Source organism: Rhodotorula paludigena, assembly GCF_050403205.1.
Source record: "Rhodotorula paludigena JCM10292 DNA, Rt_paludigena_JCM10292v1_ctg4, whole genome shotgun sequence".
Taxonomy (NCBI): domain Eukaryota; kingdom Fungi; phylum Basidiomycota; class Microbotryomycetes; order Sporidiobolales; family Sporidiobolaceae; genus Rhodotorula; species Rhodotorula paludigena.
The window spans coordinates 434,515-455,902 of NW_027481454.1; the positions used below are offsets into that span (position 1 = coordinate 434,515).

The window sequence follows — 21,388 nt, forward strand, 5'->3', positions numbered from 1 at the left end:
TATTAACGAGGATCTGCCAAGAGGAGGGGGTCTACCGGGCAGACAACGCGTATGTTCGAGTCCTGCGAGCGCAACAACTCAGCGGCAAGTCAGCGGAGACCGCTCGAATGTTGCGAGACGCGTACTGTACCATTGCGCTGTGCCGCCCGTTGGTACGTCAGTAACCGACGAAGTCGGAAATGTAGACCGGACGGTGCAAGTCGGGCAAGCTGAAAGCTAAGATCCGGACGATCTCGTGCGCGACGTACTGCCCGTCGGCGACAACGTTAAGCATGGCGGTCGGTAGGCGCAGCTGCAGCGGCAATCTCGGATGTACATTTCTAGATCCCGCAAGCGAGCACAGCCCGCCCTGCCGGCGCGAGAGATCCGCCGAAGGCCCGAGGTGAAGAAGCGAGCCCTTTCCTGAGACGAGTGACTGCAGCGTTCCTCCGACAAGTCAATGCGGTGTCCGCAGACGCACAGTAGCGCAGCAGGCGCGAAGCAGTGTACGATCAGGGGGAGAGAAAGTCACGAGCGCCGAAGGAGAGGCAGCAAGCATTCCCGCGCGACGAGAGCGCGAGCGAGTGAGCGGTGGTTCGCTGGCTGCAGCCACACAGCAGAGTCCAGCTTACCAGCGTTGGTCCACCGCTCGGCGAGAGTCATCTCCAGGCAGACGCCGTCGTCTCCTCAGGCGGGCCTCACCCGCCCCGAACGAGCGAGTGCGACGGCTCGGCAGATGCGCGGCACGTGCTGCTAAACACCGCACGGCTTCTCATTCGTCACCGCGGCGGGCCGCGGAAAGTGCTTCGCGGTGCCGCCACGTCGTCTTGTCCCCTTCGCTCGTCCTGCTTCGTGCCTGCCTTGTCTGAGCGGAGTCCCAGGCTGTGTGCTCGCAGCTTTCTTCGATGGCGGCTGGCAACTTGGCTGGCAAGGCGCCTCGCGCGCGCCTCGTGCTCGATGTCGACGGCGCGAACGGTGGAGATGCCGAGCCACTGCATCATCTTCCGGTGCCGTGCTCGGTCTCCGCCGTCATGCGACGCGCTCTTGTTGGTCTCCAGTTGCACGGTGAGACGGCGACACTGCTTCGGCGTGCCAAGAGTCGCTAGCGTAACTGCGCGAAGGGCACCTCCTCGCGCTCGGAGACTTGTCGCCGAGGACGTCGACTGCGGTCATCTCGTGGGCGAGCTTCATCGGATCGCTGGTTCTTCCGCTGGGTCCCCAAAGTCGGGGCCACACTCGCTGCTGGTGCTCGCTCTCGTCCCATTCGCTTGCTCCGCTCGCTGGTCTCCGCAAGTCGGGCCCGCCGCTCTATCGTCTCTTCTTGCACTCTTTCCGCGCCTGTCCAGCCCTTTCAAGCACCTCGCCGGCCGCTGAACATGTTGTCGAAGCCCGTGGTCAATGGCGACACGGAGAAAGGCTCGGTCCAAGCGAGTACGGGCATCCTCTGTGGGCGCTTCAAGTTGGCGAGGAAATTGCTGATCCCTCATGCTCACTTCGACAGTCGAGGACGCTGCCGTCCCAGGGCATGTCGCAACAAAGGTCGACAGCCCGCACACGACGGTCTACATTGACCCGGTCCTCGAGGCGAAGCTTCGACGCAAGTTTGACATGCGCATCCTCCCGACCATCGCCCTCATCTACCTCTTCTGCTTTATCGATGTGCGTTCCAGCTACTCAGATGCCGTGCGCTCGAACTGACTGCGAGCTCGAGCCCTACAGCGCGCCAATATCGGTAAGTCTGCGCCGCCCGCCCGCCGGAGGTTGCGACCTCACTGCATCGCCAATTTCCTTCGGCCCTTGTCTTGCTGGCGGACAAGGCAGAAACCTGACCAATTGATGCCTCTTCACAGGCAATGCACGCCTGGCGGGGTTGGAGGAAGACCTGAACATGTCGGTGAGCTAGGCTCTCCGGGACCCGATGGGCTGCTCCACTCTCCTGCTAATCGCTAACCAGCGCATTGCGGTGTCTGCGAGCAGGGCCTCGACTACTCTACGCTACTTGCATCCTTCTATGCCGCATATACCGCGTTCGAATTCCCGCTGCAGATGGTACGTCCTCGTCTCTCCTCCTTCATGCCCCGGTCTCCCCACGCCCGAAGCTCAACTCCGCCTCACATGTTCTGTATCACACAGGTCAACAAGTGGATAGGACCCGGCAAGACGATCCCGATCCTTACCTTCGTGCGTCGGTTTCTGCGAGCGAGAGGCAATCTTGGCAGTGAAAGCCGATGTTGGCACGCCTCGCTGACTCCCGCCTCGACCGGTCCTTGCATGCAGTTCTTTGGTCTGTTTTCCTTTGTCATGACATTTGTCGAGACCTTTGGCGCCGCTGTCGCTGTCCGCTTCCGTACGTCGGACGCACATATCTGTCTCGCAGTCAGCCGCTGACTTTGGCATTTCACAGTCCTCGGTATCGCCGAGGGTGGTGTTTTCCCCGGGTTGGCTTTCTACGTACATAGCGTCTGACACAGTCCTGAATGCGGCAAGCTTGCTGACCGAGACGTCCCTGCAGCTCTCGCGCTTCTACCGCAAGGACGAGCTGGGTTTCCGCCTTGCCTGCTACATTGTCTGCGCGCCTCTCGCCGGCGCTTTCGGCGGTCTGCTTGCAAGTGGCATCCTCAAACTAGATTCGATCGGCCCGTACACCCGCTGGCGGTACGTCCGATTGCTGACCTTCTCAAGCTCTGCCTGCTCACCTTGAGATCGTACCCGATTCATGGCTTCTTTCAGCATGATCTTCTTTGTCGAGGGTCTCGTCACTATGGGCATCGGCATCATCGCCTGGTTCCTCATCCCCGACCGCCCGGAAACCGCCAAGTGGCTCACGCCAGAGGAGCGCGCGCTGGCTGAGGCTCGTCTCAAGGCGGACCACGTGGGCCAGACCCGCGTTGTGGACCAGATTGGGAACAAGGCGGTCATCGACGGAGTGCTCAACCCGTCTACCTTGGGTGCGCACTTCAATTGACCTTCCTATCGACCCCCTGCTGACCTGACGCGCGCTTCTCGCAGTCAATGCGCTCATCTTCTTCTTCGACAACGTTGTTGGTGAGTGCTCAGTGCTGTGCATTGCTTGTCTTATATGTGCTGACCGCCGGCTTGGCTGTCTCTTCCCTGCCTTTGCTCAACGCCTGCTTTTCACCACACTCAGTCCAGGGTGTTGGCTTCTGCCAGTCCCGTATATCGCGATTACTTGTTGCTAAACTGACGAGTTTGATCCTTCGCCAGTCCTGCCAACGATCATCCAGACAATCTTCCCCGATGCTGGCACCATCGAAGTTCAGCTCCGCTCGGTCCCGCCTGTACGTCTCCCTCAGCCCCTTCACCCGTTCGGCTGATCTCATCACCAATGTACTGCAGTACGTTGTCGGCGCTTTCACAACGCTGTTGAGCGGATACCTTTCGTTCAAGACGCGCAAGCGCGGTCTCTACATGGTCATCTCGGCACCATTCATGATGGTGGGCCTCCTCTCTCCGCATAGCTGCACTGTCATATGCTGAACTGGTGCACAGATCGGCTACATCATGTATCTTGCTTCCATCGACCCGCAAGTTCGCTACGCCGCTTCGTTCATGGTGGCGCTCGGGGCTTTCTCATTCGGTGAGACTTCTCGGCGCCATGCGGTTGAGACCGGTGTGCTCACCTTGCCGCCTGACAGGTGCTTTCTGCAACGCTTGGGCGTCCGCCAACGCTCCTACCGACACCGCAAGGGCGGCCTCAATCGGGACAGTCGTTGCCTTCGGTAACTGCGGTGGCCTGGTCGCATGCTTCACCTACTTGCGTGCGTCTCATCAGTTCCGCACAGCGATCCGATCCCGCTAACCCATCCGCTCTGCAGCCCGTCACCAACCGCGCGGCGTTCCGGGCAACGCTTTCAACCTTGCCGGCTCAACCGCCTGCCTCGTCCTCGGTGCGGGGCTCTGGGCCTGGCAGGTCAAGGAGAACCGCGCGAAGGGACGCGGCCGCGACGATTATCTCCTGGAGGGCAAGACGGAGGACGAGATTGCCGCGCTCGGGCGCCGCAACCCCGCCTGGAGATATGCATATTAGATGAGCGCCTCAGCAATGTGAAATGGAAGTCCTTTTCAAAGTACTCAGTCTGTCGAGGCACTGGAATGCGAGAGGATAGCGAGCAGCAGAGGGCGGCGGCGAGGCTCGAAGGCGAGAGATCCAGCGTGCACGGGACCACAGACCCGCGTGTATAGCATTATACAGGCCAAGCAAAGCCCAGCGGCTATTGCCCACGCCTTCGAGGAGACTTGCTGGCCCGCAGTGAACACCACAGAACGGTTCAGCTGATGAAGACGAGAAGGAGCGAGAGCGGCCCCTTTTCAGGTGCCCTTGCCCGTTGGGTAAGGTCTCGAACATTCAGGACCGCACAAGTGAGCGACAAGCGTCGACTCGACGAGAGGAGCGGGCGACAAAGAAGGGAGAGCGGGAGCTCCCCGCGCACGTTTCCGCGGCTCTTCGCTCCTTCCTCCTACCCTCAACCCGCTTATCGTGAGTCCAAAGCGCTTTGCCAGACCAGGATCTACGCCGGCCGGACTATCCGCGCTGCTATTGCGCTTCGCCCAGCTCGAGCCCGCTCCCCCCTCCCTTTTCTTGGAGGGCATGTCGAACGACGACGACGTGTTCAACACGGCTGGACCCCCCCAGTACACGCTCGATACTGCGCTCCAAGGCTGCTAGCAAGTCCGCCTGCTCCCTAGGAACGCGCTGACCCGAATCCTCGACCCGCAGATCATGTCCCTCCCCCTCAACCCGCCCTTCCGTGCCGAGCAGATCGGTTCGCTCAAGCGTAAGTTGAATGTCGATGTAATGAATGCGACGCGCGCGATGGGGCACCTGTCCAGTGAGCTGATCAGGCTCACATCGCAGGTCCTGCTGAGCTCCTTGCCAAGCGCGAGGAGTTCCACGCCGGCAAGTGCACCCGCGAGGAGCTCAAGGCCGTCGAGGACGAGGCTATCAAGAACGAGATCAAGCGTCAGCACTCGTGCGGCATCAAGGGCGTGACCGACGTGCGCTCATTCCCGCACTTTCCCCTTCCCTTCGATGGCTAACCTCTTCCGCTGTTCTCTCGGACGCACCGTGACTCTGCAGGGCGAGTTCCGTCGCCACATGTGAGTAAAAGAGAGCTTCGCTCATTTCGTTTCGCGAGACTGACCTGCTTCTTCTGCCAGGTTCTGGGGTTTGTTAGCTTCATCATGTCCTTCGAGTCCGTCTGCTCACCAAATGCGCAACAGACGGCTTCCACAACAACCTCGACGGTATGGAGGTCATTCAGAACCCGGGACGCGAGCTCTTCAAGATGTACGCCCTCTCCTCGCTCTTGAACCTGCTCACTCGAAGGGTCCTGACATTTCGCGCGTCAGGTACGTTCCGGACATCAAGGCCTTCTTCGGTACGTTCTAGTCTCCCACAACTGTGGCCTCGCGAGGAATCTGTCGTCTGCCTCGGCCGCTTCGCCGCGGCGCCACCACCCCCCCACCCCTCCCTCTTCTTCAAGACCTTCCAGCTGACAAGTTGGCAAGTACAGAAAGTCATGCCAGTCGTCCAGGCGATACAATGGTGTGCACTGGCAAGCTCGTGCGCAACAAGCCGATGTACCGGTGCGTCTTCGCGGAGCTGCGACCTGTTCAGCGCTTTTTGACGCCTTCGCGAATCTCTCAGCCCCGAGTTCGAGTATGTCGCGTCGCAGGTCAAGCCCGAGGAGGTCAAGAACGTCAAAATCACCCTCGCTGCGCCTGAGTACGTCCTGTGATGCCTGAAATCCTGGCCGAGCTCACCCCGTCTCGCTCAGGTGGTACCACCTCCGCCACGGCGAGCACGCCTTCGACCGCAAGGTCTACCCGAGTGAGGTCGAGTACTTTGCCGACCTTGCCAAGGCATACCGCGAGGAGCTCGCCGACCTCTACGAGGCAGGCTGCCGCAACGTCCAGTTCGATGACCCTCTCCTCGCCTACTTCGTACGTGCCGTTCACATTCGCACCTTATCCCTATCTCCGACAAACAGCACTGACGCGCTTGTCGTGCAGTGTGCTGTGCCTATGCTTGAGGGCATGAAGGCTGAGGGCATTGAGCCGTCGAAGGTCCTTGACCAGTACATCCAGCTGTACAACGACTGCGTTCGCGACGCTCCGTCCGACATGGTCATCGGCCTCCACCTCTGCAGGGGCAACTTCAAGGTGCGTGACCTCTGCGTCGTTCCTGCGGTCGAGTACGAGAGGCTGACTCTGCTCTCACTTCGCCTTGCCCTACTGCTATTCTCCACACGCTACCTCATAGGACGGCATGCACTTCTCCGAGGGCGGCTACGAGCACATCTCGAAGAAGCTCTTCAAGGAGCTCAACGCTCAGGTATACTACCTCGAGTACGACACGGCGCGTGCCGGTGGCTTCGAGGTGCGTCCCTGGCACTCGCTCCGCACCCACCAATCGCTCTCCAGCGCAGCGGATGCGGCTCCAGCGATCGAGTCGGCTACGAGCGTCAGGGAGCATTGCCCGTGCTGACGAACCTCATCTGTAGCCCCTTGCCGACCTCCCGCAGAACAAGATTGTCGTTCTCGGCCTCGTCACCTCCAAGTTCCCGCAGCTCGAGGACAAGCAGGACCTCATCAACCGCATCAACGAGGCGGCCGACTTTGTTGCCAAGGGTAACGGCATCTCGCGCGAACAGGCGCTCAAGCAGCTCGCCATCTCGCCGCAGTGCGGCTTTGCCTCGCACGCCGAGGGCAACCCCGTCTCGTCCGACGACGGTGAGCATTTCACGCCGATTCTGCCGGAAGGGACATACGCTGACCAATTCGCTAAACCTAGTCCTCGCCAAGCTCACGCTCGTTTCGGACGTCGCCAAGGCTGTCTGGTCCGACGCCTAAGCGCCTCATCATCCCTCGCAACCCGCATCTTCCCGAAAAAAGAACAACAAAGCCGTTGAATCGCAGATTTCAGAGTCGCAGTGCCCGCATCTCAACATGTCGTAACGTCACTTCCTCCTTCTCGTAGTTTCCCCAAGTCATCTTTATCGGTTTGTAGCAGCAATTCAACACTGCTGTCGCGTGATTCGTGTGTGATAGGGCAGCGCATGGTCGAAGGAAGCCAGCTTGCGATGAGAAGGTCATCCTTCTTCTCTCTCGCTAGCGGGCCTCTGCGTCATTGCAAATTCCAGTTGAATAAAGCAAACGATATACACAGCACTACTTCTGTGGCTGCGCGCTCGCCAGGTCTACTCCATTCCCGCCATCTCGCCAGAAGCATGTCGATCCCGTCAGCCTCGACGCGGCTCGACGAAACCCTGGCATCGTTTTCCGCCCTTCAGACCTGTGCAAGGACAAGTCAGTCGCTCGTACAAGGCGGAAGTTGCGAGCTGAGTCGCGCCTCGCCCGTCTCACCTAGTCCTCGCACCCGCTCGCATAACCGCTGTCCCTCCTGCAGTGACCCAGCGCCACCATCTCGTTCTTCTTCTCACTCGCGCGCTCCTCCTCGCCTTGCTCGGCCTCTGCCTTCCGCCTTGCGAAGCGCTTTTCCCATTCCGCCGCTTCCTGCGCCCAGTGCGCCGCTTGCGCGCACAAGTCCGCCTCCTTTTGCGCGCGAGCGGTGCGGCGCGTTTCGAGGTGCGTCAGGGCGAGCCCGAGAGCGGTGAGCGCGTGCAACGAGGCGGCGGCGAGGAGAGCGATGAGGAGCATGGTGGCGTGGAAGACGAGGGCGAGATGGAGGAAGGAAAGGAGGAAAGGCGAGGTGAAGAGGGCTGTGACGGGTGCCTCGGTCGCGAGGGCCGCTCTCAGGGATTGATACGTCGCAACGACGGGCGTGCATAGGTTGAGCAGACTCGGGGAAAAGACTCGGGCGAGGAGAAAGAGCGCCGTCGAAATGGCGAGCGCGAGTGCGCTGGCAAGCAGGTGCTCGCTGGCGGAAGGCGGCGGCTCCTCCCACTGAAGCACCGCAATCGGGGTCCATACCGTGTGCGGCTCCGTGCTCGAAGGCTTGTCGTCGTCGCCGAAGGTCGCGAGGATGAGGTGGACGACTCGCTTAGTTTTGCGGGTGCAGCGTGCGAAGCGAGTCTTGCGCGGGAAGAGCGAGTTGTAGTGGGCAAAGTCAGTCTCGGGCTCCATATCTGCGTCTGCGAACGGCGCGGAGAAAGGCAAGCACAGCGCGAGAAGAAAGGTGAGGCGGATGGACGAGACGACGAGATCGAGTCGAGCAGCTCGATTCAGAATCTCCACCTCTCATACGCGCAGCGAGTCATACAACATAGCATACAGTGAATAAACTATCAAGGCTCGACCGCGAACATGGAGGCAGGAGAGCTGGAGGAGATAGGCTGCGAGGTGTGGAGACAACGAAGGAGGGAGATCAAGGAAAACAGCGACACAAAATCGGCAGCACGCAGCAAGCAACAGTATGTGCAACGAGAAAGGACAAAGTCTAGAAGAATGTTGAGGGTCGAGAGCCGGAGAGTGTGCGGATCAGGCGGTCTGTCCCTCCGGCGAGAGGTGCGGCCAATACCTGCAAAGTCTCAACCGTCAATCCATGCCGCGCAAAGACTGAGCACAACGCAAGAACAGAACGTACCAGAAAGGCCCGCACGGCCCCTCCTCTGCGCGATCCGCGCTGCTCCACATGCCCAAGATGCCCGCCGTGCTGCCCGGCCCGCCGAGCTGCACCCCGCTCATGTACCACTGGTCCTGCCCGCTGTACCGGATCAACATCTGCCACCGCACGTGGCCGTCGGGCGTGAGCTCGACGGTGCCGCGGATCGTGCGCATGGCGCCGATCCCGGGCGGGGCGACGTTGTTGAAGACGCCGCGGAAGGCGAGGCGCGGGTAGGCGGGATTTGGGGCGACGACAGAGGCGGAGGAAGTCGGGGCGGAAGGGTCGGAGGGGCGGAAGGTGTAAGGCATGGCCGGATACAGAGGCGATTTGGGCGAAAGAGGCGCGGCGGGAAGCGCGCCGAGCGCCGAGGGAGAGGATAGGGCGGCGAGCTGTGACGCCGAGAGGGGACTGTCGCCGTCCTCGTCCCCGCCATCGGGCGGGGAGGTCGGCGGACTTGGGTCGCCGTCCGCGCCGCTGGGACCGGCAGCGTGCCCACGATCCGACCGTCTCGAAGGCGAGACTGGCTCCTCGACCTCCTCGACGACAGTCGTCGTGAAGTAGCCAACTTCGGCCTCGCTGCTCTCGTCGCTGCTGCCCGACCCATCCGAGCCCTCGCCCTCGCCCGACTCCCAGTCGCCGTCCTCCTCGTCGTCGTCGACGTCCTCTCGCCCGAGCGCCTCGTTGCTCAAGTCGGGCTGGTCGATCTCCTCGGGCCACTCGCCCTCGGGGAGGAGCTCGAGACGGATCGCCATGCAGTCGCCGACCGCCTCGTGCTCGCCCGCAAGCGTCGGCTGGAACGGCCCTCCGCGGTGGTGGTTGAAGTGGATAAAGACGGGGTAGTGCACGAACGCGTACGTCCCGCGCAGGCCGCCCTCGTGCGTCACGCCCGCCCAGTCGCGCCCGTCGGGGTCCTGCCGCGTCGGGATCGCGCCGGGGCGGGTCGAGCGCCAGCCCGTGGGGACGACGGCCGGGTCGTCGTCCTCGACGACGTTGCCCCGCGCGTCGACCGTCTCGCGGCCCCACCCGATCGCGGCGGCGTCGTCGAGGTTGGCACGCATGACCATCTGGAGCGCCTCGACCTTGCGCCAGTCGACGCGGCCGCTGCCGTCGTTCATTAACGGGCCGTAGTACGAGCCGCGGAGGGCGTTGAGCCGCTCGTAGACGATCTCCTTGGCGGCCGTGCGCAGCGAGGGCGACGAGAGCGCGAGCGGGCAAGGGGTCGAAAGGACGTGCAGGTGCGCGGCGAGCTGTGCGGTGCGCGCGGCCGAGAGGATGGCCGAGAGCGACGCCTTGCCCTTGGCGGCGGTGCTCGCTTGTGCCGTCGAGCGGAGGGACCGGGAAGACGAGCGGGAGAAGGTCGGGTGCAGGGCGAGGAGAACCTCGCCGCCGCCTGGCGTCGACGTGAGCCACTGCTCGAGCCATCGCTCGTTGCGCGACGTTTCGTAGGTCGAGCAGGGTGGGCGGGACTCGGCGAGGTCGACGAGCGTTTCGAGGAGGGGCTCGAGGTGGGCGGGAGGAAACGGCTCGGAGCGTTCGACGAAGGCGCAGACGAGCGTCTCTGCGCGGGTGCGACGCTGCACGTGCATTGCGTGGTCGTACAGTGCGGCATCTGCCCCGGGCGCGAGCGAAGGCGACGGGTCGTCCCAATGAGCCGAGTGGAGCGCCCGCCAGAGTGCGGCGCTCTTGACGAGGGCGTGGGCGAGGGAGCAAGTGCGGCCAAAGGCTGCGCAGGCCTTGGGCGTGGCCTGTGCGAGCGCGTGGACGAGGATCTGCGGTGCGAGGATGCGCAAGTGTCAGCCGGCGAACAAGTGGAGGAAGGCGAGCCGCGGGTCGAGGCGCACCTCTGGCGGGAGGCGGAAGATCGGAGGGTGCTGCACTCGTCGATCCATCCTGCGTGCGCTCCACACAGCTCGCACGAGCCGAGGCAAGCGGAGAGACGCCGACGTCGTCCTCGTCGTCGCCCGCCGCGAAGACCGGCGCGATCGGGGTCCCGGGCCACTCGCTCGAGGAGCGTCACTGGAGACTGTAGACTGGCCAGTAAGCTTTCGTACAAAGGTCTGTGGCCATCCGAGCCTTCCCCGAAGCAGTTTGCAATCGCCGGTTTCGACTTGAGCGTTTCGGCGATGAGCTCGACGGTGCATCCGCTCCCCCGCTCGTCCCTCCCCGCTGCTGGCACAGAGCGAGCTAGACCAGCGCCTTCAAGAGCTCACAGGAAAGCCGGCACACGCTCAGCTCGCCACAGTCGCCCGCTGCGATGGCCACCTCGTCGACCTCGCGCACTCCGTCGCAAGTGACGATCCTCCGCAAGCGCCCGCACGGCCAGGGAGGAGCACCGGACCACGCCTACTTCCGCAAGACTGTCCGCGGAAAGCTCCAGCGCGGTGCGTCTCGCCTCCGTTCACCTCCTTCTCCGCTCGCATCGTCTTGATCAGCAGCGACTTCGAGACGGAGGACACCCACTGACGCATCCATACGATGGCTGCAGTCGTCCGCGAGCACTACCTGCGCCCTGCTGCCGACTTTCCAGCCCCGCCAACCCTCCCCGACGGCGTGCACTGGGTCCTCCCCGACACCAACGCCATCCTCCACCAGTTCGACCTCCTCGCCTCGCCTTCGTTCCCCGCCCCGCTGCTTGTCGCGCAGACTGTCCTCGACGAGGTCCGCCACCGCAGCTTGCCCCTCTTCAACAAGCTCCGCACCCTCCTCGACGAGGACTATGACCTGCCCGGCGCAACGCTCAAGATGAAGCGCGGGTGGACCGTCTGGAACGAGGCAATCGAGGAGACGTTCCTCGAGCGCAAGGAGGGCGAGAGCCCGAATGACCGCAACGACCGAGGTGCGTGCCACTTTGCTGCGAGCTCTTGAGTGCTCGACAGCAGGCTGACCTCCGGTTTCGCGACTTACAGCGATCCGCCACCTCGCCTCGTACTACGCGGCTATCCTCAGCTCGCCGTCAAACAAGCGGCAGAAGACGTTAGGAGCTTCGTCCTCGTCGCAGTCAACTTCGACCACCGAGACCCCGCTCGTCCTCCTCACCGACGATGCCGCCAACCTCTCTCTCGCACGGCAGAGCGGCATCCACGCCCTCACCGCCAAGTCCTACATCGACTCTCTTCCCTCGGCGTCGCAGGAGAAGCTCGTCGACCTCCTCGCCGTCTCGGGCGCCGGGCTCGGCGGCCGCGGCAAGGGCGGCGCAGACGGCGACGGGCCCTACTACGACGAGCACCTCCCCGCGAGCGTGCTCCAGGCGGGAGTCAAGGCGGGCAAGTTCTTGCAGGGCCACTTCAACCCGAGCCCGTACAACCCGCTCGGCGAGGTGCGTCTGCCTCCACGCGGCTTTCCTCCGCTTCCAACCGCAGACTGCTTCCGAGGTACTGATGCTTGTGAGTAATCTGCAGGCCACCGTTAATTCGGCTGCGCTGCCCAAGCCTGTCCTGCTTGCTTCGCGCGAGGCGATGAACCGCGCCGTCGCGGGCGACCTCGTCGTCGTTGAGCTCTTGCCCGAGAGCGAGTGGAAGGCGCCGAACGAGAAGGTCGTCGATGCTGATGGTGCGTTTTACGCTCCTCACACGACTCGCTGCGGCTGCGGCGAGTGATTCGGTCTACAACCCATGTATCTTTGCGTGTCACAGCAAAGGACGAAGACCCGGAGGCGCCTGTCGACCCGGCCGAAGACGGTTCCTCTGCCCCGGCACCGACCGAGTCGTCGCTCTCGCGCCCCTCTGCACCCGCGTCGACGCGCGATGTCCAGCCGACCGGCCGCGTAGTCGGCATCCTCCGGCGCGCATGGCGCCCCTACGTCTGCACGCTGCGCGTGACGTCGCTCCTCGCCGAGGCGTTTGCGACGACGTCGTCGCGCACGGTGACGGCGACGCCCGTGCAGCGCGGGATCCCGTCGATCCGGATCCGGACACGCCAGGCGGCGCACCTCGCCGGGCAGAAATTCCTCGTCTCGATCGACCGGTGGGGCGCGTCGTCGCGCCTGCCCGAGGGACACTTTGTCCGCGTGCTCGGCGAGGTCGGGAGCAAGGAGGGCGAGGTCGAGAGTCTGCTCGAGGAGTGGGAGGTCCCGTACCGCCCCTTCTCGAGCGCCATCACGAGCTGCTTGCCCGAGGAGGGCGACAAGTGGGTCGTGCCGCCCAAGGGCGACGCCGATGTCAAGGGCGTCTGGCGCGGGAGGGAGGACTTGCGCGACGAGATCGTGTGCTCGATCGACCCGCCAGGTGAGTTCGTCGCTCGTGCTCTCTGCGTGCTGCTCCCCGAACAATCTCGGGACGGTTGCGTGCTTGCGTGAGCAGTACGAAGAACCGAGCTCACGCGCTCTTCTTTGCAGGCTGTCAAGACATTGACGATGCTTTGCACGCCAAGCGGTTGCCAAACGGTAACATTCAAGCTGGTGTCCGTGCGTCTCGACCCTTGCCCTTTCCGCACTACACCTCGACAAAGAACTGACTGAGCGCCGCCCCTCGCAGACATCGCCGACGTCTCGCACTTTGTGCACCCCGACAACCCCATGGACGCCGAGGCGGCGTCGCGCGGCACGACCGTCTACCTCGTCGACAAGCGTATCGACATGCTTCCCGGACTGCTCGGCACCAACTTGTGCTCGCTGAGGCCGTATGTTGAGCGATTGGCGTTCAGTGTCATCTGGGTGCGTCGGAAGCGCCATCAAGCGCCAACAATCCGACTGACTCGTTGCTGACGGTGCCGCGACCGTGAACGCGACAGGAATTGGACGACGACGCGAACATCGTCGACGTGCGCTTCACCAAGTCGGTTATCGCGAGCAAGGAGGCGTTCACGTACGAGGCGGCGCAGCGGAGGAAGGACGACAAGTACGGCCTTTTTCTTCCTGATGGGTGTGAATGAGGCTCACGTACACTCCTGCAGGTCAAAGACGGACCAGCTCACTGAGGGCATCCGTCTGCTCAACTCGATCGCCATCAAGTTGAAGGCGAAGCGCATGGCTGCCGGCGCCCTCAACCTCGCGTCGCCCGAAGTCAAGATCCACCTCGAGTCATCCGAGCAGTCGGGTCCCGTCGACGTCGAGCACAAGGAGCTGTTCGAGACCAACTCGCTCGTCGAAGAGTTCATGCTTCTCGCGAACATCTCGGTCGCCGAGCGCATCTACAAGCAGTTCCCGCAGACGGCGGTCCTTCGTCGCCACGCTCCGCCGCCCAAGACCAACTTTGAGGTCTTGCAGGACGTGCTCGCCAAGCGGAGGGGTTTCACGCTCGACGTGTCGACGTCCGGCGCACTCGCCGACTCGCTCGACAAGTGTGTGGTGCGTCCCAATCCTGCCTGTCTCATAAGCCACGTGCGATGTGGAGCTTACCGGGCTTGCCACTCGCAGGATCCGTCGTTCCCGGCTTTCAATACGCTCGTCCGCATCATGGCGACTCGCTGCATGCTCTCTGCCGAGTACTTCTGCTCGGGCTCGCTTCCGGCCTCGCAGTTCTCGCACTACGGTCTCGCCTCGCCCATCTACACGCACTTTACGTCGCCCATCCGCCGCTACGCCGACGTCCTCGTGCACCGGCAGCTGAGCGCCGCCATCTCGGGCCAGCCGCTGCACGCGGGCCTGCAGACGCGCGCCTGGGTCGACAAGACGCTCGAGGTCGTCAACAAGCGGCACCGCGGCGCGCAGGGCGCGGCGCGCGCGAGCATCGAGTTTTACGTCGCGCTCGCGATCCAGCGCCGCGAGGAGGCGGCGCAGAAACTCGCGCTCGAGCAGGTCGGCGGCGAAAAGGGCTCGGGCAAGGTGCGCGCAGAGGCGTTCGTCATTCGCGCATTCCGCAACGGCCTCGCCGTCTTCGTCTCGCAGTGCGTCTCGTTCCGGCCTCGCTCGTCTTGACGCGGTGTCTTGGTGAGCCGCGGTTCGTTTGCTGACGCTTTCTCGCACGGCCAGATTCGGCCTCGAAGGCCTCGTCACGTTCAAGCGCGAGCTCGAGTATGACGCGGAGAACTACGAGATTTCGGCGGCCAATGCGCGCGGCGAGAAGGTCACGATCGGCGTGTTCGACAAGGTCGAGGTCGAAATCGGCGTTGAGAAGGTGCGCCTTCCGCTCATTAATTGGACTTCGTCTTTGCGCACGAGATGCTTACCTCCTTCATTCGTCTGTGCTTTGCAGGACAAGAACACCCAGCGTGGCAAGGTGGTGATGCACCTTGTCGAGCCTCTCGACTCTCGCGGGTTGTAAAGGCGACTCGCCGTGTCGCACATCTGCCGGTTATTGTATTGCGGCACGAAGAAACATCACAGCGAAGTTGATACAGAGTCGGCAGAAGGAGAGACTGAAGTAGATATGTCCGCGGCTGGATTCGAAGGAAGAGGGAGGGAAGGTGGGGGACAGCATGTTCCGGGGACCGCAGGTTCGGCGAGGCATAGAGATGGGAGCGTGCCGAGACAGCGAGGGAGGGCCTGGACGCTGCCGCGCTTGTCGATTGCCACGCAGCGGAAGGGGAGGGCAGCCGGTGGAGAGGCAGAGAGGTGTCGAAACCCGTGTGCGGAAGAATGCCGGCGGCACCCACGCCCACGTCTCCGAGAAATGACCTCGTGAAGCACAACCGCTCTTCTTCTCCCCTTCTGCCACTTGTGAGCACCAATTAGCTACTCGCACGCACAGACCACCGCCGCGGACCACCAGGGCACCCCACGCACAAGCCTCGTTCGCGCACCGCTCTCCTCTCGACCTTCGCAACTCGCACATCTCGCTTGCACCTCCACCCTTTTCACTTCTGAGCAATGCCTGCTGTCACCAAGGCTGACATCCGCCCCGAGGCCGAGTACGAGTGCGTCCCGACCACTCGCTGACAACTTCGGCCTCCCGCCCAGCGGCTGACCTTCCCCTCTTATCGTCTTTCTCGCTGCTCTTTTCCTCCTGGTCTGCGTTGCACTCGCTTCGTTACTCTTCCACAATCCCACAAACAGCGTCGTTATCGTCGGAGCTGGTCCCGCAGGATGCATGGCCGACCTCTGCCTCACGACGTACGGGTTCAAGGTCTTGCACATTGACAACCGCCCGACGACGACCGAGGCGGGTCGCGCAGATGGTATTCAGCCGAGGACGCTCGAGGTGAGTACCGACTTGCGTGCAGCCCTCGTCGACCGAAGCTAGGCGTCCGGCGGCCTTTCCGGCTTGCGGGCCAGTCCTGCGAATTGAGACGCTTACTCGCACTCACTCGCCGCGCAGGTCCTCCGCAACATCCATGCCGTCCCTTACGAGGAGGGCAAGGCCGGCCTTGCGAAGCGCATGATCAACCAGGGTGTCCGGTACGCGCGCACATAGTCACTGGTTCGTGGCTTCCAGCTGCTGACCTGTCTCGTATGCCACAGTGTCCAGGAGGTCTCTTTCTGGGACCCGACCGAGGACAAGGAGCTTGCCCGCACCTCGCGTGCTCCTTCGTGCCCCGACTTCATCGATGTCGAGGACCCGTACACTCGTACGTCGCGCTTCTCATCGTGTTTTGCCTGCTTGATGGGTTATCAGCGGGCCAGTTACATGACTCCGCGAGCAAGGGACTGATTCTCCGCCTTCTCCCGCAGTTCTTCTTCACCAGGGTCTCATCGAGCGCTCTTTCCTCGACGAGATTGAGGCCGTGCGTTCTCCGTTGATCGATACTGCTGAATCACTACTGACCCAAAATGGCGAATGCAGCGCCGCGCCCACCTCCCTGCCGACAAGAAAGCTCCGGCACCTCACGGCAACGTCTTCCGCCCGTACGAGTTCGAGACGTGCTCGACGGACGCATCCAACTCGCAGTACCCCGTCTCGGCTACTTTCCACCACGCCGACACCAAGGAGCAGCTCACTGTCCGCGCCAAGTACCTCCTTGGCGTCGATGGCGCGCGCTCGCTCGTCCGCCGCGCCATCTCGGGCGGCCAGGTTGGCGACGGCGAGTGGCAGGGCAAGATCCGCATGCTCGGCGATGCTTCGGACATCATCTGGGGTGTCATGGACGTCGAGGTGTACGTCGCAAGCCCTTCCCTCCCGAAGGTCGACAATTCGCTGACCATTCTTCCCTGTACAGCAAGACCGACTTCCCCGACATCATGAGCAAGTGCTTGATCCACTCGCGCTCGAGCGGCTCGATCATGGTCATCCCGCGTGAGAACGCCCCGACCGGCCAGCCGCTTGTTCGCCTCTACGTCCAGCTCCAGTCGGACGCCGGCCCCGACGGCAAGCAGCAGCACTACGGCCGCGACGCCTCGGAGGACATTTGCAAGGAGCGCGCACGCAAGATCTTCGCGCCGTTCAAGCTCGAGTTTGGCCACACTGCCTGGTTCTCGGTCTACCGTGCGCTGCTTGTCTTGTCTCGAACCGTCTGAAGCGCAAACTGACGGTTGCTTCGACCCGCAGAGATCGGCCAGCGTATCGCGTCGAACTACACCCTCGACCAGCGCATCTTCCTTGGTGGTGACGCGACCCACACTCACTCGCCCAAGGCCGGCCAGGGGTGAGCCTCGCGCTGGCGCCACACATAAGATCCACAGCGACTGACAGCCCGCATCCCGCAGCATGAACATCTCGATGCTCGACATGTACTCGCTCGCCTGGAAGCTCAACATGGTTGAGAAGGGCATCGCCGACCCGTCGATCCTCCTCCCGACCTACGAGCAGGAGCGCAAGGGTGTCGCCGAGGAGCTGCTCAAGTTCGACAAGTTCTACTCGACGCTCTTCTCTGGCCGCTCGCCACAGTCCGACCAGCTCACTGCCGACGCGACCAAGGCCAAGGCCAAGGGCGCCGTCGACCCCGAGCTCTTCATCGAGACGTTCAAGAAGAACGCCTTCTTCACCTCGGGCTGCGGCGCCGTCTACTTTGCCAACTGCCTCAACGCCCTCCCCGAGTCGGACCTCGTGCAGAGGTACCACAAGAAGGGCGTCTTCAGCCCCGAGGGCACCAAGCTTGTCATCGGCCAGCGCCTCCTTCCGGGCAAGGTCACCCGCGCCGTCGATGCCAACCGCGTCCGCATCCAGCAGGAGGTCAAGATGAACGGTGCCTTCCGGTGCGCCGAATTTTCCTCTGTTTGATCAACCTCGTCCGCGAGTCTGACGGGCTGGGCGTTGCAGCATCCACGTCCTCGCCGGTGACCACGCCACGGCGCAGCCGACGCTCAAGGCGTGGGACCAGTTCCTCGACTCGAGCGCATCGTTCGTCAACCTGTACCGCCCGCGGAGCGGCGTCAAGTCGGCCATCGTGTTCAACGACCACGAGTCGCGCCACATCGAGCCGGAGCGCGGCACGCGCGAGCCCAACTACAACCCCTTCTTCGACTTCCTCTACGTCTTTGCCAACGCACACACCGAGTGGGACGTGAGTCGCTCTTCCCGCTCTTTTTCTCCGCCTCCGTGGCGAAACTGACCTGACCCCTCTGTACAGATCGAGGACCTTCCTTACAACGTCCGCATCTACCGCGAGCACATCTACGCCGACGACCAGTTCGACCGCCGCGTCGGCAAGGACGTCAAGGCGTCGCTGCACGCCAAGTACGGTGTCTCGACCGAGAAGGGCGGCATCGTCGTCGTCCGCCCCGACGGCTACGTCGGCGCCGTCGTCTCTTTCAACCAGGACGGCTTCGAGGCGCTCAACGCCTACTTTGCGGGCTTCCTCACGGGCTCGCAGAAGGCCAGCCTATAAGCGACTCTGCCTGGTCGTCCGCTCTTTGTATCTCTACCACCTTCGCATGCATCATCATTTCGTCTCGCGCTCTTAACTTTGTACGGCTGTTCGTTCGTCTCGCCGGGAGTCACGTCGCAATCGTTGTAACCATAGGACTCGTTTCTCTCGAGTTTCGCGTGTCGCGCGAGACCGGAGAGCTTTTCTGCTCGAGGCTAAGCGAGATGCGCCCACGATGACAGCTGATGCGAGCGTTCAAGGGAACTGGCGATGACGAGGCTTCGACTGCAAGCGTCTACAGCTCCTCGAGCTCGAGAGACAGCCAGACGGGCCAATGATCCGACAGCGCGCCGACGCCGACGCTGTTCTTTGGCGGCCAGAACTTCTTCTTCACCTGACTCACGAGCTGTGAACTGCTAGTCGCAAAATTTCAAGAAGTGGCGGGCAGAGCGCACCTCTTGCCGGATCTCGCAGCGGCGAATGTGATGCAGGAAGCGCTCCGACACGATGAAGCCGTCAACTGCGCGGATCGAGACACGTGAGATGTGAACAGCAAGTAATCGTGCAATGAACGTACTGCGCCAACCGCCGAGCTTCTTTGACGAATGCCTGTTGAAGAAAGGCAAGGTTAGTCAGGTTGTAAGCACGACAAGCGGCAAGCTCGCGAAAGCGAAACAGCTCACGTATACTGCCTCCAATCCTTCCCATGCGACAGTCGCCAGATGTCGACAAATTTGGGGCCGGGCCTGCGCGGGTTCGACAGCCACTCTTGCTCGCCGACGAGGCGCTCGTGCGCGTCGCGCTCAAATCGGTGCGTCCCGGCGACCTTGCCCATGTTCTGCGGCCACTGGAGGTCGTTCGTCTCGAGCGAGTCGGGGGTGATGGTCCGAATCACGTTGAAGTCGCCTGCGGCAACGAGGGGGTGAGCCTGATTTACGCGGCCTGATACGAGAGCTGCAGCAGCGCACCACACCAGATGACGGGCTTCTTGGCGTCCAGCGCTCGGATGTGCGGCTCAAAGTCCGCCGCCCAGTCTTTCCGTCGGTCGAGACTCTGGAGAACAAGACTGCGGTGAGCAACGGTCGCGACGCGAGACGTGCGGCGGGGAGGGTCACCTTGAACTCGGCTCCACTGTTCGGCACGTAGGTGGCGAGAAGGTAGCACTCCTTGAACTCGAGTGTGATGGCGCCTGCAACCCGCCCGTATCAGTATACGTTGACCAGCTAGCCCGAGGAGTCGCTCGGCTCACGCGCTTGCCCGTCCTCCACGTCGTAATGCTGGCCCTCGGGAAAGCCATAGATGGCTGGAGCAACAGGTCGAAATTTTGAGACTATCGCGACCTTTGCGCCCCAGTACCGGTACGGGTAGCGGTCCCGTAGGAACTGAAACGAGGGTTCGCGCTCGAAGAAGTCTTCCGGGTCCTGCTCGTTGACCTGTGCTTAGAGCTTAGGTCAGACGCGGCTGACCAACAGCAAAGGCAGGCTGCGCACCTCGGTGATGGCAAGGATGTGGGCGTCTTCTGCCTCGACATACTTGCGGAAGCCAAACTGGAAGAGTGAGGTGTGAGAGCGACCGCTGGCTCTGATTGACTGGAAGTCCGCACCTGCCACTTCTCCGCGTTGCAGGTAGCAAGGCCAGCGACGTTCCAGGTAGAGATCTGGGTAGTACCGCTCGGTTCTCGCCAGAACCGCAGAGGATTGTCGGGCAGCGGTTCGAGCTTGGCTCGCTTTGGTGGCGGTGGGGATGCCGGTGACGGAGGAGACTCTGAGCGTTTGCGAGACGGCCCCGGCATCCCTGAGCAGCGGGTTGTGGCAGCGCTGGCGACGAGAGAGCCGAGGTGGGGGAGAGAGGGAGAAGCAAAGCGAGCGAAATTGGCGCGTAGAAAGCCCAGGGTACTTGTACAGACAGTACAAGCGTGTGGAAGCACCGCACCAGTCTCTTGGCGCACCAAGTGCACGAGCGAAAGCGAACGGCGCGTCGTCGTCGCTGCTTTCGCCTCGACCCGTCACCATGTCGTCGCTCGCTTCCACCAGCCGCTGGACTCTTGACTATGCTGTGCCCGAGTGCGCCAACAGTGCAGCTCCCAGCTAAGCTAACCTGCGACTGACGAGCTGCCGTGCCTGCAGGTCGGCGAAACCCAAGGTCCGCGACCCTCCGGGCTACACCCAGGCGCTCAGCGTAAAGGTGCACTTCTGCAGAGTGTACTTTGTGGAGTCACTGCCCGTGCTGACCTCGACTCGCGTCTGCAGGCGTCCGAGAAGAAGGCGACTTCGCTCATCAAGCCCGCCGACCTCTCGGCCCTCCGGCAGCAGAAGGCGTGGGAGCTGGCCCTTGCGCCCGCCAAGAATGTGCCCATGCAAGGTGTGCTCGCACCCTTCCCCGCTCGCAGAAGCAGCCGAGCTGATCTCGACCTTCCCCGTCTTTCCCTTCCCCTGTCCGCAGCCTTCATGATGTACATGTCGGGAGGCGGCATCCAGATCTTCAGCATCATGAGCGTCTGGTTCCTGCTCAAGCAGGCCGTTGGCGGCATGTTCAGCGTTGACAAGGGTCCGTCTCTTTCGCTGCCCGACCACGGAAATGGCGACTAACAGGGTCTGCGCCTGCAGCGTTTGCACCGTTTGAGGCCGCTTCCAAAGCCAAGCAGCCGGCGTCAAACGACCCTCCGCAATCATTCATGCAGCAGAAGATCGTCTATGTCCTCTGCCAATTCGCGCTCCTCGTACGCGCTCTCCCCGCTCCCGACCTCTGCACGCGATATTGACCATCTCCGCAATGTCGCACAGTGCGTCGGGTTGTGGAAGACCAACTCGATGGGTCTCCTCCCCACCTCGCGCGAGGACTGGGCGCCCTTCTACGGCGCCTTCTCGTCCTCGTCCGCCGCCGCCGACGTCGCGGCTGCCGCAGCGGCAGCGACCTTCGCGCCGTTCGTGCCCGCGCCCGACCCCATCGGCGTCGGCTTTGAAGCGTCTTCGGGCGTTGGCGTTCCGGCTTAGAGAAACGATAGACCTTGCAGTAGAGTCTCGCGTTGTAACGTGCCATCTTTCGTGTTTCCCTCGCAACTTACCCTTGTTTTCCGGACTTTGTGGCAGCGCTGTCAATCCTGTCGCCCATGGCACTCATGGAAAACTCAAGGGAGCCGCGAAGGATGCATCGCACAGCGCATTGCAAAAGAGGGAGAAGACCGATTAGAGTGCGACCCAGATG

The 21,388-nt window shown here is 62.6% G+C and overlaps 8 protein-coding genes across 8 annotated transcripts; 5 read left to right on the forward strand and 3 right to left on the reverse strand.

The window, feature by feature from the left end:
• Positions 1–1,355: 1,355 nt before the first annotated feature.
• JCM10292_004842 (uncharacterized protein) lies at positions 1,356–4,027 on the forward strand (the record flags this gene model as incomplete). The annotated part of the gene is made up of 16 exons (XM_076646378.1): positions 1,356–1,425; positions 1,481–1,638; positions 1,699–1,711; positions 1,830–1,873; positions 1,957–2,028; positions 2,113–2,160; positions 2,257–2,326; positions 2,384–2,430; positions 2,492–2,634; positions 2,710–2,927; positions 2,989–3,024; positions 3,205–3,278; positions 3,337–3,435; positions 3,490–3,577; positions 3,636–3,758; positions 3,816–4,027. 16 exons carry the CDS (start codon positions 1,356–1,358, stop codon positions 4,025–4,027), a joined length of 1,515 nt encoding a protein of 504 aa, XP_076508134.1.
• A 693-nt stretch (positions 4,028–4,720) lies between these two features.
• JCM10292_004843 (cobalamin-independent methionine synthase II family protein) lies at positions 4,721–6,852 on the forward strand (the record flags this gene model as incomplete). Its single annotated transcript, XM_076646379.1, has 13 exons — positions 4,721–4,775; positions 4,856–4,995; positions 5,078–5,097; positions 5,158–5,165; positions 5,221–5,287; positions 5,350–5,378; positions 5,514–5,586; positions 5,648–5,725; positions 5,778–5,943; positions 6,013–6,162; positions 6,263–6,379; positions 6,504–6,732; positions 6,794–6,852. The coding sequence occupies 13 exons, from the start codon at positions 4,721–4,723 to the stop codon at positions 6,850–6,852; spliced, it is 1,191 nt and encodes a 396-aa protein (XP_076508135.1).
• Positions 6,853–7,365: 513 nt separating this feature from the next.
• JCM10292_004844 (uncharacterized protein) lies at positions 7,366–8,085 on the reverse strand (the record flags this gene model as incomplete). The annotated part of the gene is made up of 1 exon (XM_076646380.1): positions 7,366–8,085. The coding sequence occupies one exon, from the start codon at positions 8,083–8,085 to the stop codon at positions 7,366–7,368; it is 720 nt and encodes a 239-aa protein (XP_076508136.1).
• Positions 8,086–8,439: 354 nt separating this feature from the next.
• JCM10292_004845 (F-box protein) lies at positions 8,440–10,455 on the reverse strand (the record flags this gene model as incomplete). The annotated part of the gene is made up of 3 exons (XM_076646381.1): positions 8,440–8,479; positions 8,546–10,335; positions 10,408–10,455. 3 exons carry the CDS (start codon positions 10,453–10,455, stop codon positions 8,440–8,442), a joined length of 1,878 nt encoding a protein of 625 aa, XP_076508137.1.
• A 365-nt stretch (positions 10,456–10,820) lies between these two features.
• Positions 10,821–14,766, forward strand: DIS3 (exosome catalytic subunit DIS3; the record flags this gene model as incomplete). Its single annotated transcript, XM_076646382.1, has 12 exons — positions 10,821–10,947; positions 11,052–11,402; positions 11,473–11,882; positions 11,965–12,115; positions 12,199–12,789; positions 12,900–12,968; positions 13,039–13,217; positions 13,295–13,401; positions 13,457–13,850; positions 13,920–14,389; positions 14,475–14,619; positions 14,698–14,766. 12 exons carry the CDS (start codon positions 10,821–10,823, stop codon positions 14,764–14,766), a joined length of 3,063 nt encoding a protein of 1,020 aa, XP_076508138.1.
• Positions 14,767–15,311: 545 nt separating this feature from the next.
• JCM10292_004847 (uncharacterized protein) lies at positions 15,312–18,205 on the forward strand (the record flags this gene model as incomplete). The annotated part of the gene is made up of 11 exons (XM_076646383.1): positions 15,312–15,358; positions 15,498–15,642; positions 15,760–15,839; positions 15,903–16,009; positions 16,113–16,165; positions 16,225–16,535; positions 16,598–16,863; positions 16,927–17,023; positions 17,085–17,573; positions 17,638–17,881; positions 17,948–18,205. The coding sequence occupies 11 exons, from the start codon at positions 15,312–15,314 to the stop codon at positions 18,203–18,205; spliced, it is 2,097 nt and encodes a 698-aa protein (XP_076508139.1).
• Positions 18,206–18,479: 274 nt separating this feature from the next.
• Positions 18,480–19,976, reverse strand: JCM10292_004848 (uncharacterized protein; the record flags this gene model as incomplete). The annotated part of the gene is made up of 9 exons (XM_076646384.1): positions 18,480–18,578; positions 18,640–18,704; positions 18,762–18,793; positions 18,868–19,090; positions 19,153–19,237; positions 19,300–19,373; positions 19,434–19,617; positions 19,675–19,731; positions 19,788–19,976. 9 exons carry the CDS (start codon positions 19,974–19,976, stop codon positions 18,480–18,482), a joined length of 1,008 nt encoding a protein of 335 aa, XP_076508140.1.
• A 218-nt stretch (positions 19,977–20,194) lies between these two features.
• Positions 20,195–21,177, forward strand: EMC4 (chaperone EMC4; the record flags this gene model as incomplete). Its single annotated transcript, XM_076646385.1, has 6 exons — positions 20,195–20,247; positions 20,311–20,368; positions 20,434–20,545; positions 20,627–20,731; positions 20,791–20,903; positions 20,968–21,177. 6 exons carry the CDS (start codon positions 20,195–20,197, stop codon positions 21,175–21,177), a joined length of 651 nt encoding a protein of 216 aa, XP_076508141.1.
• Between the last annotated feature and the right edge of the window lie 211 nt (positions 21,178–21,388).